The sequence below is a fragment of the Saccopteryx leptura genome, chromosome 2, assembly GCF_036850995.1.
Source record: "Saccopteryx leptura isolate mSacLep1 chromosome 2, mSacLep1_pri_phased_curated, whole genome shotgun sequence".
NCBI classification, from domain to species: domain Eukaryota; kingdom Metazoa; phylum Chordata; class Mammalia; order Chiroptera; family Emballonuridae; genus Saccopteryx; species Saccopteryx leptura.
The window spans coordinates 210,826,714-210,842,914 of record NC_089504.1 but is presented as its reverse complement, the minus strand read 5'-3'; the positions used below and the strand labels follow the sequence as shown (position 1 = coordinate 210,842,914).

The window sequence follows — 16,201 nt, the reverse complement described above, 5'->3', positions numbered from 1 at the left end:
AACACTTCATGCGTGCACTACTAAAGTAAAAACCCATGAATTAAGTGGTAACAAGAAAATGGGCAAGTAAAATGTCACATACTCTGTCTATATGCAATTCTGTGAGATGCATAGAGTTAAATGTAGATGTGTTTTGTTATTCATTTAAACATTACTTTGTCTATTCATTAAAAAGAATCTTTAATGTGAAAAACTGCACCCATTATTGGGAGAAAGAGTTTTATTATGAAAAGCTTGATTGCTATTTACAGTCTAGACTTCCACAGATATTAAAGGCTGCCATTGTGATAAAGAAATTAATGACATCTTTGTGTCTTAGAGAAGGAGATGTAGGAGATGAGAGAGAATGCAACTCAGGACCTACTTTTGGTGCACAAAAAGTGTCAGTATGAGGTTCTAGAAGAGAAGACAGGTTAAAAAGCCTGTTTAACTCTCAAATATTGATATGTCAGTCACTGTGTCTGCCATTACAGCTAATACCCAGCAAGGCAGCACCTCTGTAGAAAGTACCACAATTCCCAACACTATTAGAAGTCTAGATTGGCCACATCCTCCAAACATTCAGTAAGGCAGCTAAAGGAACTACCTGGTTACCTAGGAACCACTCTGGCTTCCAAAGGGGATGAATAAAAGGTAGAAATTCTCAAGGATGAATATAAGTGTAGCTTAAAATGTAAGAATAAGTTTAGGGGTTCTGTTATAAATGGAATTGTTCCCCCCAAGTTCACATGTAGAAGCCAAATTTTACTACCTCAAAACATAATTGTGTTTGGGGAAAGGGCTTCCAAAGAGGTCATTAAGTTAAAATGAGGTCACTAGGGTGGACCCGAGTCCAATCTGACCAGTGTCCTGGACATATAGAGAGATTAGGACATATAGAGAGATGTCAAGGGTGTGCAAACACTGAGGGAAGACCAAGTAAGAACACAGCAAGAGGGTGGCTACCTGAAGGTCAAGGAGAAAGGCCTTAGAGAACCCCAATCCTGGTAGCACTTCAGTCTTGGACTTCTACATTCTGGAACTGTGAGAAAATAAATTTATCTTGATTAAACCACCCTGTCTGTGGTATTTTGTTATAGCAGCTCCAGCAAACTAAGAATTATAAATGTCAATACAAGGTTAGTATCTGATAAAATTTTCTAAAGAAAAACGGAACGGGCCATTGTATTTTCAGAGCTGGACGGTCTTAAGAGGGACACGTTAGCTGTTTGAGACCATGGTGCCATGTTGACACACAATGAAGAGAAAGAAGAACTGTTTAATATCTATTTTTTTTCTGTTGAAATGAATGATCTTCCAAGTGAAAAGGGCAAAAGAATCATTGGCCACTGGTAATCAAAGTCAAAGATCAGTGATAGAATCATAGAACAAGTCCTAGCTGCTCCAGATGAGGGTCTGTTATGTGCTGAATGATGTCCCTCTCCCAGATTCACGTTAAAATCTATATGTTGATATCCAAATCTGTAATGCCTCAGAATATGACTATATTTGTGGAGATAAGACCTCTAAAGAAGTCGTTGAAATGAGGTCATTAGGTTGGACCTTAAACCAGTACACTGGTCCTTATAGGAAGAGATTAGGACACAGACATACAGAGGGATGACCATGTGAAGTCATGGAGAAGGCCATCCTCAAGCTCAGAAGAGAAGCCTCAGAAGTAACCAACCCAGCCAACACCTTGATCTCAGACTTCCAGTCTCCAGAACTCTGAGAGAATGTACTTCTGTTGTTTAAGCCACCCAGGCTGTGATATTTGTTATGGCAGCATTAGCAAACTAATGCAGGGTTCACTGTTTGACTTAGGTTGTTGGGGGGGAGCCCAGCACCAGTGGTGCAGTGGTTGGAGTGCTGAGGGCACTGGTTCAAGCCCCAGTCAGGGCAGGTTTGAGAAGCAATCAATGAGTGTACTACTAAGTGGAATAACGAGTTGATAATTATCTTTCTCTCTCCCCACCCATCCCACTTCTTCTCTTTCTCTCAAAAAAAAAAAAAAAAAAAAAAAAAAAATTGGAAATATGTGTTTCACAGCACTATGCATAAAACAGATTTGGGAGAAACAATGGCGAGAGTGACCAACCTGAGTTGACAAATGGCAATGTTCAACTGCACACTGGGGTGGGGAACAGACTACGCCACCTGGCAGGTCAGAGCACTTAGAGAGTACCGTAAACAGTCCAGAACACAAAGTAGAATGGCCAGGACATGGAAGGAACCAGAAACCATGCCATCTGCACAACTGTTGAAGGAAGTGTCTGAGTTACCCGGGAAGGAGAGGACTGCGGAGGCAGAAGCTGCATGAAAACTGCTGGCAAATAAGTGAAGCGATGTGGTGTGTAACAGATTTATTCTGCTTGGTCTCCGGGGTACAAGGACATCTGAGTGGGAAGTTCAAGGAAAGACAATGCGGTAAGAACTTTATAGATACCAGAACAGCTCAAAGACAGAACGCACTGTTTGAATGGATAGCAAACATCTCACAAGTTGAGCCATTTAAGTTGTAGAGATTCCAGACATCTGGTGGTTGGTTCTTTTGTAGGGTTCTAACAAGGGATGTTCCTTTATTTCCTGCTCAGGGAATCTGAAAGATACCTCTCAGGGCAGGAAATGGCATTAAGTGCAGAACAGAGATAGTGGCTGAGAAGTAAAAACATCAAGACCTGAGTAGTAATGGAACAGGAGAAAACGTAAGGACTGTCCATCATTCTGACAGCGCTAATCATCTTCCCTGGAACAACATCTTGTCCAGGGAATGTGCGAGTGTGCTGAATTTCCAGTGAAAGGGAAGCTGCTAAATCTAAGAACTCTTATTTTTACAGATTATTACCATGCTTCTATATTTTTGAATTATGTGCTCAATAAAACTCCCTTACTTTTAAAAATTGCTTCTTCCCACTTAGGACTGGCTTCACGGGGCATGCAACCTATGCAGTCACATGGGGTCCTGTGCTCAGAAGAGACCCATGGTAGGTTCAACAATCTGTGTCACCAACTGAAAATTCTTAAGTTTGGAATAAGGGAGTCTTGTCTTTGCATATTGTACTAGACCCCCACAATTTGTGGCTGGTCCTGCCCCCTACCCATCTTCAAGTCATACTTCTCTTTGCATGTAGATGCCTTTAACTGCTCATTCAAGTCTGGAACAGTCAGGGAATTATGGTGCTGAATAGATTTGTTTGGAAAGCAAATAAGCTTTGCTGTCACTTAAGCATTTCCCTGTAGTACCAACTTCCTGTCACTTACTTGCTATCAGATTTTGGAGTTCCTTAGTTTCAGTTCCCTGACTTACAAGTGGGAATAATAACAGCGAGGGCCTCACTGGCTTTTGTAGGGAATAAATGACATCAGGCATGTAAAGAAATATTGCATGATTACAAGTATTTATTCTTTGTTGAGAATTTTCAAAGGGCACAGGAAAAAAAGTAATCCAAGGTTCAGGATGGGAGGTGGCAGGGGAGAGATGAACATTTAGGGAAGCTAGCAGATAAATACTGACTTCTCAGGAAATAAGCCACCAGTCTCCCTAGCTGAGCCATGGCCCCACACATTCTCTCCCACTAGCCCCCCTGTGGACTGAGGCTTGGTGACTGATGTTCCTTCAGGTCAGGAGGGGATACATGTGGACAATTCTAGACCATTCTAGACATAATAAAGAACAAGGACAGAGTTTGAGGTCAGAAGTTCTTAGTTATGGGGGATAAATAAGAATCTTCTCTATAAACCCTTTCCCTCTTAACTTTCACTAAACCCCCATCTTGGAAGTATGTTCCATCCCTGTCTGCCAACAAAATCCCGCTAACCGGCCCCTCCTCTTATGAAACAAAAAAACAAACAAATAAAAAAAATCCTTCCAAAAAAACGAAACAAAACAAAAAACCCTACAATAAACAACAACAAAAAATTTTTTTAATCTTTCTTTCAAGGGTAAGTAAGTGGGTCGGTCACCAGCTTCTTAACGAGTTCCGGCTTTCTCCTTTGGTTCGTTCTCAAGATAGAATTTCCAGGTTGGTTGTGGCTGCTTTTGAAGGAGGAAAAAAATGAGGCTTTTGCTTTCTCAACAAGCGAAGACATTCTATTTCTTTTAAGCTTATCTAGTTCCCATTCTCTTTTAAAAACGCCTCCCCCACTTATCCAAACTGAGACAAAAACCGAAATGCGGCTGAAAACGCAACCCAGCTGCAGCCTTTGATACGGCATCCCCGGAGACCTGCGGGGTCGGATGAGTCAAGCTCACGGGAACGAGCAGGGAGTGCTCCAGACTTTTCTGGAGCTCAGACGTCCTACGACTCACCTTCCCTGCTCCTGCGCTGTCCCTCTCCTGGCCCCAGAATCCCCCTCCTACTGCTCCCGGGGGTTAGGGGACCGGCGGCGGGGGCCGCCAGCGGGGAACGCTGCACCTGTGGGATCCTGGGCGCGGGCCCCTCCAGGCCCGAGCGCGTGCAGCTCCCCGGCGCCTCCGCTAGGGGTCTCTCTCCGGTGCCAAGCGGGGTGGGCCGGATCAGCTGACTTCGGGCTCGGAGCCCCACAGCCCCGCTCCTGCTCCGTCAGTTTCCTCGGCAGCAGTGGGAAAGAACAGCCAGAGTAGCGCGATCGCAGGGGCCAACAGAGACAGCGGTAGCGGCGGCGGCAGCGGCTGCAACGGCAGAGCAAGGGCGCGGTTTATCGCACTCGCACAGCAGCGCACTCGGTGCCACGCGCAGGGTCGCGATGCTGCTCCGTTTGGCACTGGTCCTGCTGGCCGCCTGGACCGCTCAGGCACTGGAGGTGGGTGCCGCCCTTCGGAATGGGGGGAGGGGGCCCAGTGTGGAGCCATCGTCCCCAAGTCTTTCATCCGGAGAAACCGGAGGCAGTCAAGGGAATCCCTCTCCCCTCTGCGACCAGCGCTCTCGCTTAAGGTCGCCCTGCGCATCCCCGCCTCGGGCCCAGCCCCGTCCCGGAGACGTGGAGAGGGAACGGGCAGGGCGTCGGGCTCCGGGGTCCGCGCCTCTTGGGGACGAGTAGTGGAGGCGATCCTGAGCTCAGACCCTGACTCGGTCCCGGACTCTCGGCCGGGAGCCAGGGCCGGGGTTGTGGAAGAGCCATCCAGAGGAAGCACGTGGGGTAAAACCGAAAACGTAGCGCCCCTAGATCCTGTCCCCAGATCGGAATCGTTGTCCTTCCCTTTCTCTCGGGCCCCGGGACGATGAATCGGGACAGCTCGGGAAGCGCCTCCTTACCCTGGCTTCCTTTGCCTTTTCCGCCCCGTTTCACCTTCGCTTCGCATCCCCACCACCCTGTCCCTGCCGGATCTCCTCTGCCTTTCTCTTCGCGGCTCCTCGCCGCGGCCGCCTACGTGCGACCCCTATCAGGGTCGCGCACCACCTTCCGCAGGCAAACTTTGTACATTTTTGCGTCTCCCTTTTGTGTAAGTTGGAGAGATGGAAGGGGTCAGAGACCCCCGCCACCTCGCACCTTCCCCCAGCCTGAACGTCCTGCGTGTTCGCTCGCACCTTCAGCTTCACCCGGAGAGAAAGTCCCCGGGAACAAAAGCCGCGACACCCCGCCCTCGCCAGCCGAGGCGCGGTGGACTGAGCCGCGTTAGTCGGTGCGCCACCGCGGCTCCCGCCGATCCCTTCCTGGCGCTGTGCTTCTGTCCCGGAAGGGGCTGGGGCGCTGCTGTGGCGGAACCTCTGGGCACCTCAGCTTCCCACCCCCGTCACCTCCGAGAATTGCTAATGCTGTGTTGGGCTGTGAAGTCCTCGGGGAGAAATACGTGGAGAGCGGGGTGTGCAGTGGAAAGGGCAGTGGCGAGTGGTGCCGAGTCACGAGCTCTCTCCTCCTGTGCATCAAAGGAGGCGTTTGTCTGATTAAGGCGCGGCCTCCTCCCTGGCAGCTCTGGGCACTCCGGTGTCGAACCCCTGGCGGCGCAGGCTGATGGGGAGGGTCCTCCAAGTGTTTTTTTTAGGCTGCAAATGAAGAGATTGAATTGAGTGAAGATTAAGACGGAGAAGATGGCGCCTCTGCAGTGCAGCAAAGAAAAGCTGTGTGGAGGCTGCAGCCTGGTGAAATCCACCCACCGCTAGGTGTATAACAAGTCTTTCCCATTCATCCAACTCTGGAACATTCAGATAATGCTTGTGCAAAATGACTATTTTTCTTTTTAGCTGAAGATGCTTAGTTGTTTGCCTGACGGTTGGAGCACAGGAGGTTGTTATTTCGCGTAGCTGGGTTCCCATTCGCTATTTTACCATTTGCAGCCTTGCCTCCACATTTTTTTCTCTCCTCATTTTCCCCCCTCTCCTGTTCCCTTACCTCATGGTAATTTTCCAAAAAAGCAATTTTCAGACAAGTGTTTTTCTGTAATTTCACTGAGACTATACAGATTATCACATCATTACAATTTTTAGCTCCTAATTTACGAGGTCATTGAACTTTTCCCAAACCCTCTGTCTTATCTACAAGTGGCTCAGGAGGTAGTTTAGGGATTGTTGAGACTAAATTTTTAAGAATTAAAGAACCTGGTTTTCCATATTAAAAAAAAATGCATTTAATTAAGGGAACTCTGATTTCTCTGATGATATAAATTTACTCCTACAATTATTTTTTTCCTGATTGTTTTACTACATATTTAAAAAGCACAAATTATATATAATTATATTATAACCTTTAGATTTGAAGTTTTTGTCAAAAAATAAATATTTAACTTCGGAGCAATGGTTTTTTTTTCTATATAAAAAGAGGCTGTGTGGAGGCAAATATGATTTAGTCTATATTTTGACCTTTTGATTGCATTTCTTTGCTTGTTCTGCTATCCTTTTGGACATTGCACTGGTTTTTGTCACATTCAGAGGGTGGGGGTATGTTCACATTAGTTCATTCTTTAAAGCACTAGTGGAAGAGTGGGTAATTCACTCTAATGAGCTTTACCCAGCTGTATCTGTATCCACAGAGTAGATGTAATTATGACTTGACTGTCTTTTGTAGGGCTTAGAAAATAAGTATGCTCCTGGTATTTCTAAAAAAGAAACTAATAAGCACAGTGATAATGGGGCCTCAGCTTTTGGAGGAAGCCTTATTACATGGGTTGATGATTTTGCATGGCGAATGGATAGAGGCTGAGCTTAAAGAGCCCTAACACTTATTTACTTACTTGCTTCTTAAAGTTTTATTTTCCTATGTTGGGGGTGGGAGGTGGGGGGTTTAACCTAATCACCATGACTTGTTTTGATAATAGTGCTAATTCACAGATTGTAGAAACCTATCTGATCCTGATGATTACTGTCTTAAAGGCAGACACCTACACATGGAATAGTGAAGCCAAGATTGCTGACAATCTATGAGGAATTTCTTGCCAATTAATGGGAAGCCATGATAACCAGTAGGGCACAAAAGCTTCTCTCTTGTCCCCCTAACCAGCAGAGGCGCCTAAAGGCACTTGTGATTCTGTTAGTACTATGGAAAAGTATTCCAGAGAGACTGAAGATCTCTGGTTCTGACTGAGAAAATGAAAAGGAACATGAAACTAAATAAATCACAAAGTTAAATCAGGAGTAACCAATTAAAAAATAAGAAAAATAGTGAGGTCCATCGAATACTGGTTTGAAGGAAAAAACAAGCTATGTCTATGGATAAGGCTTTCTCGTTGCTGGAGGATCCCTATGCTGTGTTACTGTTTATGGCATTTTAAAGACTTCTATACAGATATTTGTGAGAAGATGAATGTTGTCAGTCATTCTAGAAATAAGAATATCTATTATGTACCTTTTATGTGACCAGTAAACTGCTGCTGCTGAAGTGGGATCAAATGCGGTAGAAATGTGTACTCTGTGCAAATGCAATCCTGGTGAGGATAAGTATTACCTTAAGAGATTTACATTCTTTGATCTCTGCCTCATTGTATCAATTACAGAATGCAAAGATAATCCTTATCAATGTGCTTTAGATGTGAAGCTATAGGATATAAGGTTGTATACATATCCTTACTTTCCACCCTTACTCCAACTTCCAGGAAGTTTGCAGAGTAAATAAGACAGGTACATGATTACAAAAGAAAATAGAAAGTGTTAAGTACCAGGAGAAAAGTACAGATTGAGACTCTGAATAAAAGTGTTAACAGTCTAGACATGTATATTTAAAGAATAAAACAACAACAATAGGATGAGATAATCCTGGAGAATTTCCTAGTAGTTCATTTTCTGCCAGCTTTATTTGCAGATCTGGAGAATGGAAGTGAAGTCATTTTATAATATTTGTTTACATGCCCCTTTCCATCTTTCCCCTCCCAAACACACGCTCACACGCACACATGCGGACACGCACTTACACACTATTGCTATCTTACCTGAGTGGGTGGGCGGGGCCTTTGTCTTCCTCTTTATTTTCCCTGCGTCTGATGTAGAGCCAGCCTGGTGCATGTGAGTTTCTTAATGAAAAATGAGCTAGTGTGAGGGTTGATTTCATTAACCTCTCCAGCTTCTCATTAGTAGGGACATTTTTTGGGCCAAGTCCTGTCCCACAGCTCTTCGGATGCTGTGAGGAACAAAACAGTCTTTTTCTTTCTGAAGCTTTCAGTCTAGTGGGGAAGACAGACAATAAATCATTGTAAATGAATGTTCATAAACTATGACATGCTGAGATGGACAGAAAAGGTCCAGGGGACATTCTGGAGAGGAGTGGGGAATTAAGGGGTGGAAGGTAAGGGGCTGAGAGCAGGATCTGAAAGCACCTCAGAAGGAGGTCATGATGGAAAAAGTGGCAGCAATGAGGAAGATGGAGCAAATAAACTTTTGTGTTTTTTGGTTGGTTGTTTTCTACCTCTCTGTGTAAGTTGTCTACAAAATGGTTTCCTTCTCCTAGTGGGTTCTAGGTACAAATATTTGGAGTGAGTTTGATGCTAAATACCATCTTCTGCAAACCCTTGGGGTTGCTCTCTGTCACCCTGTCATGCAGCTGTTGTACAGATACATTCGCATGCCTCATGAGTGACTGGACAGGAGGGTGGCAGGTGGAGGGAGCCAAGGTGAAGGGAGCACATGCCCCCTGAAGGAGGAGCCAGTTTAAGCAATACAGTGTCTTATTACTTAATTTCTTTCGTTCTAAAAAGAAAAGCAAACAGTACCTAAATCCTCACACCGAATTTGCAAATGAAAACCATAATGAAGAGGAAAATGTTATGTAACTGTTTCTTCAGTTTAATATGTATTGTTTAAGAAATAACCGTTTGGGTGAGGACACTAGTGCTTTTCTTTGGAAAAAGTATTTGGTGGATTTTCCTCTTCAGGTTAATTCTGATTAATAGACTTTATTGTACCTTTTTAGAAGTAGAACTGCACCAAGCACTGGATGAGAATGACAGCTGTAGGATTAAAGCAATTTTATTATTAAAAAAAAAAAAAAGCCAGGGCCTGCTTATCAATTACAGTTCCATGAAAAAGTGAGGATTGGTGGATTAGTTAGCTGTTTAAAGTGGGCTGGATATAGAGGATTCAGGTTCATCTGTGTGAAATCTTATCTTGAAGAAGATCAAAGAAACTATTTTATTTAGTTTGTGTGGCTATACTTAAAAAAAAACATGCATTACAGATTTAGCTTAAACTGTACTAGGATTATAGTATTTTATGAAAGGAGGTAGTGGCTGAAATGGGGAAGGTGAGAGGTTTTTAAAAGCCCAGCTCTATGAAAAGGGTGGAATTGTTGCCACCTTTTGTCATGTTGATTTCACTAACATTGAGATGTCTGAGTCCCTGAGTTTCTCACCTGTCCAGGGAAGGTAGCATTCCACACTGATCAGGAACTTGGACTGGGGCAAGTCTGGGCTTAACGCTTGGCTCTGACTCTTTTGAGCTATTGACTGTGGGCTATCTCTGTGTCTCAGTTTTTTTTCTTGTAAAATAGGGATATTAACGCTTATGGTTGTTGAGGATAATTGACTTAATACATACGTAAAATACTTGAAACAGTGTATGAGTTAATGTGTCTGTAATATGATGCCATCTTGTAAGCACTGTTAGTTTTTACACTATATAAAATGATGACGATGATGTAAAATGGATGTATTTAAGTCTCACATACAGATGAAAGTTAAAAAAAAACCTGATTTTTCACTTATTGACTAGTGCACTTAACCAGCTAAGACTATTGTACATGACATTGGCAGTTTGTTCTCTTATAAGAACCAATGAATTTTATTTAAATTTAAAAATGACCTATCACAGATAACACTTGCAGAGTATATGGTATCAAATTTTATTTATTAAATATTTTGGTTGACTTTTTATGAGACATTAAAGCAATTCATGCTCACTGAAAAATTTAAACAGCACATAAATGTGCAAAAAGCATAAAGAGTTTTTACACAAATGGGAAAGACCTGTTTTAGATGTGTGCATGCTGGCAGCTTGCCACACACGTCCTAATATGGCTGGTTTGATTATTACTCAGCTATTAGTTGACTGCCAGCTATGTGCAAGGAGCTGTGAACAAGCTTGGTTCTATCATCAGCAAAACCTTCTCTAGAAAAATGAATAAACTGGTTTTACCAATCTGGACGGAAGTGGAAGATTTCACGCTCCAGGAAAAGATTTTTGGTTTTGGAATGGAAGCTTGAAGTGATCTTCATCAGAGTACAAGGAAACCCAACAAGCAGAGTTTGAGAATACAGCATTTCTGTAAGAAATCCGTTTTCCAAATAAAATGAATGATACTAGTCATCAGATGATGGCTATTCACATCTTTAAAACTTTGTAGTGATCCACTGCTTAATTAATAAGACTGTTTTTTAAAATTAGCATATTTTTGCTATTATAAATGAAGAGGCTTTCAATCTCAATTTCCAAATTAGGCTCAGGGTATTTGAGAGGACAAGAAGTTGGTGTTACTGTGACTAAAGTACTGTGTACACACTGAAGAATCAAGCAAAGTCCCAAGGAATCTATGTTGGCATTTGTTACACCAGTTATCATTTTCCTGCTTAACCAGGAAAATTGGGGTCAAGCGAGAAGCTGTAATTGTTGCCACCATGTTTGGAATAAACATCCTGCTCAGAGTAGGTACAGGGAATAATGAATGAGATGATATCATAACCAAATACGTAAGAGTCAGTGAGCAGAGAAAGACAGGAAATAAGCAAAATAAACATGTCAGAAAAAGGAAAAGAACAATAACCTCTTTTCTTTTGTATATGAACAAATTCTAGAATTCTGAAAGGTTTTAGTGATGGACCCCAAACAGTGTTTGAGTCTCTTCAATTTTCAGGTGGTCTTTCTCTTTTAATTTTTGTTTTTGCAACTTCAGATGATTTTTAGCTGAAATATTTGGTTGAGCAAAAAAGTAAACTCTTGTGTTTGTGATTTATTTTGTTGATATGAAATTGTTCTTTGCCTGATTCTCTTTCTTTAAGAATCTAATAATTTGTCCTGTGCTCTCATTTCATGTCCTTGGAAACCCATATACCTATCTTTACTGAAGAATGTAAGGCATCCTAGCAACTGATAACTTACTTTTCAGCCTTAAAGGACACCTACGAGAATAAGAGATCAGCTATATCATGAAAAGTCATTTGTGTTAAATGAAGAAATGCAGTATTACTCGTGTTGCTTTGTTAAATTTCAAAGCTTAATAATGACTGTAATATAGTTTGACCTCTGGGAACATTTTACTGGAAGAAAAATGAGGTTTAATTCCACCTGTGAGCTAGATTTGTATACATCAGACCTGAGTTCTTCCTCAGTTAACACAAACTCATTTGTTTAGTTTTCCCATTGCCTGCATGTGCTTGACTATAATAAAATTAATGAGGCAACATAATTTTTATTTTTTTAATAATTTTTATTTTTAATCAAAAATAAAGAATATAGTATTATTTATTGAGGCTTGATTAGTCCAAAAAAGGACTTTTTATATCTGTTCTCTTAATTGGATGAATTTTCAAAAGCATAATTATTGTTTTATAAATTACCACTCAGTTATTTTGTAATGGAATTAATAGGCATACTTGATAAAGATAGATGTGCACTATTTCTTAGCCATATTTATTGATTTTTTAATCTTTCGAAAGAAATCTGCATTTACTTTGAAGGTTGAGCCTTTAAAACGAGAGTAATTGTTTTTTAAATCTTAGATGAATTTTTCAGAGACTAACATTAAAGCCTATCATATGGAAAGTGGTACCTTAGAGCAAATATTCTCAATACTGGTGCTTTTAATTACTTATGCTTTGTTAAAACAAATACAGTCTGACATTGCAGTATATTGGTTTGAAGATATAAGTGATGAGTTCTTAACCTAAGAAACTCCCATAAAAACTTGCAAATATGTAGACTAACCATTCTGAGAATAATTTATTCACAGATATATATAGTAAATGAATTAGTAATTTAAAATTGTTTCTATAGAAAAGTTACTAGCAGAGCTCCAGCTGGGTAGCTTAGTTGGTTAGAGTGTCATCCCCATACACCCAGGTTGTGGGTTTGATCCCTGGCCAGGGTTTATACAGAAAACAACAGTGAACGCATAAATAAGTACAACAGCAAATTGTGAATGATGCTTAACTCCCAACTTAGAGAGGAAAATAAAGCTTTTAAATAAGATTTATTTTCAGCCTTTTGCAGACATGTTATTGTGAAAGGTTTCATAAGTGCTATCAATAATTTAATAATGGTCTGTTATTTCCAACTATTTATTTCAAAAATTGGTCCAGCAAAGAAATGCTTCATTCTTGAAATATTTTATCAGTCCTCTAATTGATTGAGACTATTTCAGTTGAGGGTGCCTAGAAATGATTTTGTTGAATAATATAGTGGATAATAGATTTTAGAAAGAAAATGTTGTGTATTAGACTTAAACTGAATTGTCATCAAAATGAAAATGTCATTATCATTCTTTTTTTAGTTTGCTGGGGTTTTTTTTGTCATTTTATAGTTAATTTACCTTATACGTTAGTGTGAACCATAATAAAAAATGTACCTTTAGAAAAAAAGTTGATTTCTGTTCTCTGAAAGAATTACACTTTTCAAGTTCAAAGGTTTGAAGCCAATGCCCCCATTGCTAATAACTTGACCGGCATTGAAAATATAATCAAGGTCATCATGATAGCCTTGTATCTTGCTAGTGTTTTCCCAAGCTAGTTTTGGATGTTTTATATTGTGTTAAATCCTCTTATACCACGGAATCCATAAAATTTAAATCCAATAAAAGTAAGCCAATTTTTTAAAATCCTATAGTTGTTTCGTGTTGAGGAAGTTGTTGACTAACTGATAGGCTGTTTGAATGTGAAAGAGTTTACATATGCTATTAGTTTGAAGAATTGTGAAGGGCTCTGTTTTCAAGAGTACATTTGTGACAAAATTGCAGTTTTGGTATCATTGCATACTTGTTCAGTGAAGTATGAGGGGAAATCCTCTAAGGACAGCCATGTGACTGGACGGCTGACAGAGTAAAAGCAAAAGCTGCTGAATAGAGATGTCATTAAGACAGTGCATGTCCCTGGAACTGAGAACCAAGTGATTTATCAGCATGGCCATTCAAGATATCCAGGACAAAGATAATGAATTCAGTGGTAGGGGGAGCATACTTAATAAACAAGATAGGATGCAGACCTTTTTTGTTCCTAGGCATTTCCTTTCTATGACTGTAGTATTTGCTATTTGAATATTATACTTCACTTTTGTGAGCTTGACTCAAAGGTCAAATTTGTATGATTGCAAATTTTCTGGGTTATGTGGTAAGGACACAGATGGGAAGTATTCGGTTTGTTTGGAGTATTTCTTACGTGTATGTGTTATTAGCTCTAGTTATTGATTTCTTAAATAGCAGATAAAGAAATGAAAAAATAATTGTTAGTGTAAGATGTTTTTCCTGGAGGAAAAAAAAAGAATGGTTAAAACATCATCTTAAGCCTTTATTACAATGTGTTAAATTATTTATATTTAAAAAAATCTGACACATGACCTTATTGCTTATTGCTCATTTATCTCAAAGTGGGACATATAAAACATAAAGCCAATCCCATAGATTGGTTATTCTGTTAGCTGACAAAGGGAAGATTTAACGAAAGATGTTTAATTGGATGTTTGAATTATGCATTCCTCTGCTGTCTCTATTTCAAGATTTCTTAGGCCATTTGTGACTGACTTCTGTGATATTGATTCTGATTTGGAGTTATGGACTTTTAAAATTTATCTGGGTAACATTGGTTAATAATATACATTTCAGGTGTACAACTTTAAAATATAACATCTGTATACTCCATTGTGATTTTTCTTATTAACTTATCTCACCAGTGATAAGTTTTCTCTTTCTTACCTTGAATTTTTAAAAAAAACCTCATTTATTTTATGGACAAGTACTGGATGCCTCTGTGTTTCAGTTACAGGAGCTCTGGAATGTAGGTAGGGCTGTGAGTAAATGGAGAAGTAACTCATTTTATGCCTTGAAAGATTTTGTGGTCTGATGAGGGAATAAAGAGATGCAGAAATAATTAGGCACAGTTTGTGAAAGGTTACAATGGAAGAATATACAAGTCTTCACAGAGAAGGTAGGCAACATTTGAACTTGTTTTCAAGGATGAGTGCATATTAACTAGAGCTGGGGAATGTTAGGACTTCCAGGCAGAAGGGACAGTGAGGATATAGAGATTCAAAATGAGAAGCTAAGAAAATGTGGGTTGTAGAGATGGTATGGACTCTAAGAAGTTTAGAGCTTTGAATGGCTTGATGAGTTTGAGCTTCATTTTTTTCAGCAATGGTTTACTGTTCATTGTTTCTACAGTGGGGGTAGCCATTGATTACAGTGGTTCAGTCAGTTAAGTTTAGGAGCCTTTGCTGAAGTTCTTATGTCTGCTTAATCTCATTATCAGAATGGTAGCACCTAGCTGCAAGGGAGGCTAGTACATGTGGTCTGTTAATCTGGGAGCATTGCTACCAGTAATACATTCCAGGTTCTCCCTCTGAAAGATAAAGGAGAGGGAGGATGTTAATGGGCATTCCAGGATGTAGAGAAAAATAGGTAGGTTAATAACCACTCAGAACCAAACCAAAGAAAGGATTCCCCATGAGTGATTATAGTAGGTTTTTAGGATTTGCCCACTTTTTTGCTAGCTAAGCATATAGAAAGCACATCTTTGGGCAGCAGTGGAGGAAGAGATGTAGATTGTGTTTTTGTGTTTGTTTGTTTTTATGACAGGAACACCCAAGAGCTGAGCTTTTTTACTCTGTCTGATTATACCCAAGATGGTTTAGACTTGTATTTCTGGGTAATGCTTCTAATTGGATGATGGAAAATGAGATGATTTCCACTGGCTCTGTGGATAGAGTCATTTTATTCTCCCTGCTAGTAAACTCTTTCATTTGATCTTGACACTTCCCTAAAGCAACTTTGTTGTGTTTGTTCTTTGAAAGGAATAACAGATAAAACAAGCTTTGAGGTTTTAAGGAAAATGTGATACTGAGAACTTCCTGTGAGCTAGATTTGCCTTTATGTTCAATTTCTTTTCTGTTGCTACACAGCCTTGCAGATCTGTTTATGTGCACCTGTGTTATTAAAACTGGAAAGAAGGGAAAGAGGAAATTGAACCTTATATTTATATCAGTACAAATGGGACTACCATTTAAAAATTTCTTATCTATTTTCTCACTCATTTTAATTATTTTAGAAATGGCCAAATGAAGATCTTTCCCAGAAAGTATATGATGAAATAAAAATGTGGGAAAAACCTAGAGTCCTGAGCAGGCTTGATATAATCATCAAAATTAAGGAGTTTTTGGAGTTTATAGTACCTAAAGATTTATTTAAAGGCCTGACCTGTGGTAGCGCAGAGGATAAAGCATCGGCCTGGAATGCTGAGGTTGCCGGTTCAAAACCCTGCACTTTATTGTCAAGGCACATATAGTAGTTGATGCTTCCTACTTCTCCCCCCTTTTTTTCTCTCTCACTCTCTCCCCTCTCTAAAATGAATAAGTAAAAATAAATAAATATTTAAAATATACCCTAATAGTTTGGCATATTGCACATGATTCTGTCAAAAAGGAAATGTCTAAAATATCTTGGTTCCTCAAAAAATGCTCTTGGTTTTATTTTCTGAATATTCCTTTTGAACCCAGTGAACTCTTTCAGAGTAATCAATGGCTTAGTTCAAGTTTGATCATCTTAGATCTTGATCTCGGTATTTCTTTTTCTTTTTTTTTTTTTTCTGAAGTTGGAAATGGGGAGGCAGTCAGACAGACTCCCG

At 40.3% G+C, this 16,201-nt stretch overlaps 1 protein-coding gene across 6 annotated transcripts in view; it reads left to right on the top strand.

Annotated features, from left to right (window-relative positions):
* Positions 1-4,474: 4,474 nt before the first annotated feature.
* The window catches only part of APP (amyloid beta precursor protein), a 276,723-nt gene continuing 264,996 nt past the window's right edge, over positions 4,475-16,201 (top strand). For 2 of the 6 annotated variants that reach the window (XM_066369939.1, XM_066369938.1), the window contains exon 1: positions 4,475-4,761. In XM_066369939.1, the coding sequence (XP_066226036.1) occupies positions 4,705-4,761 (57 nt within the window). In that variant the 5' untranslated portion in view covers positions 4,475-4,704. The remainder of the gene's footprint in view (positions 4,762-16,201) is intronic. The other 4 variants (XM_066369937.1, XM_066369936.1, XM_066369935.1 and 1 more) reach the window with 2 other exon arrangements.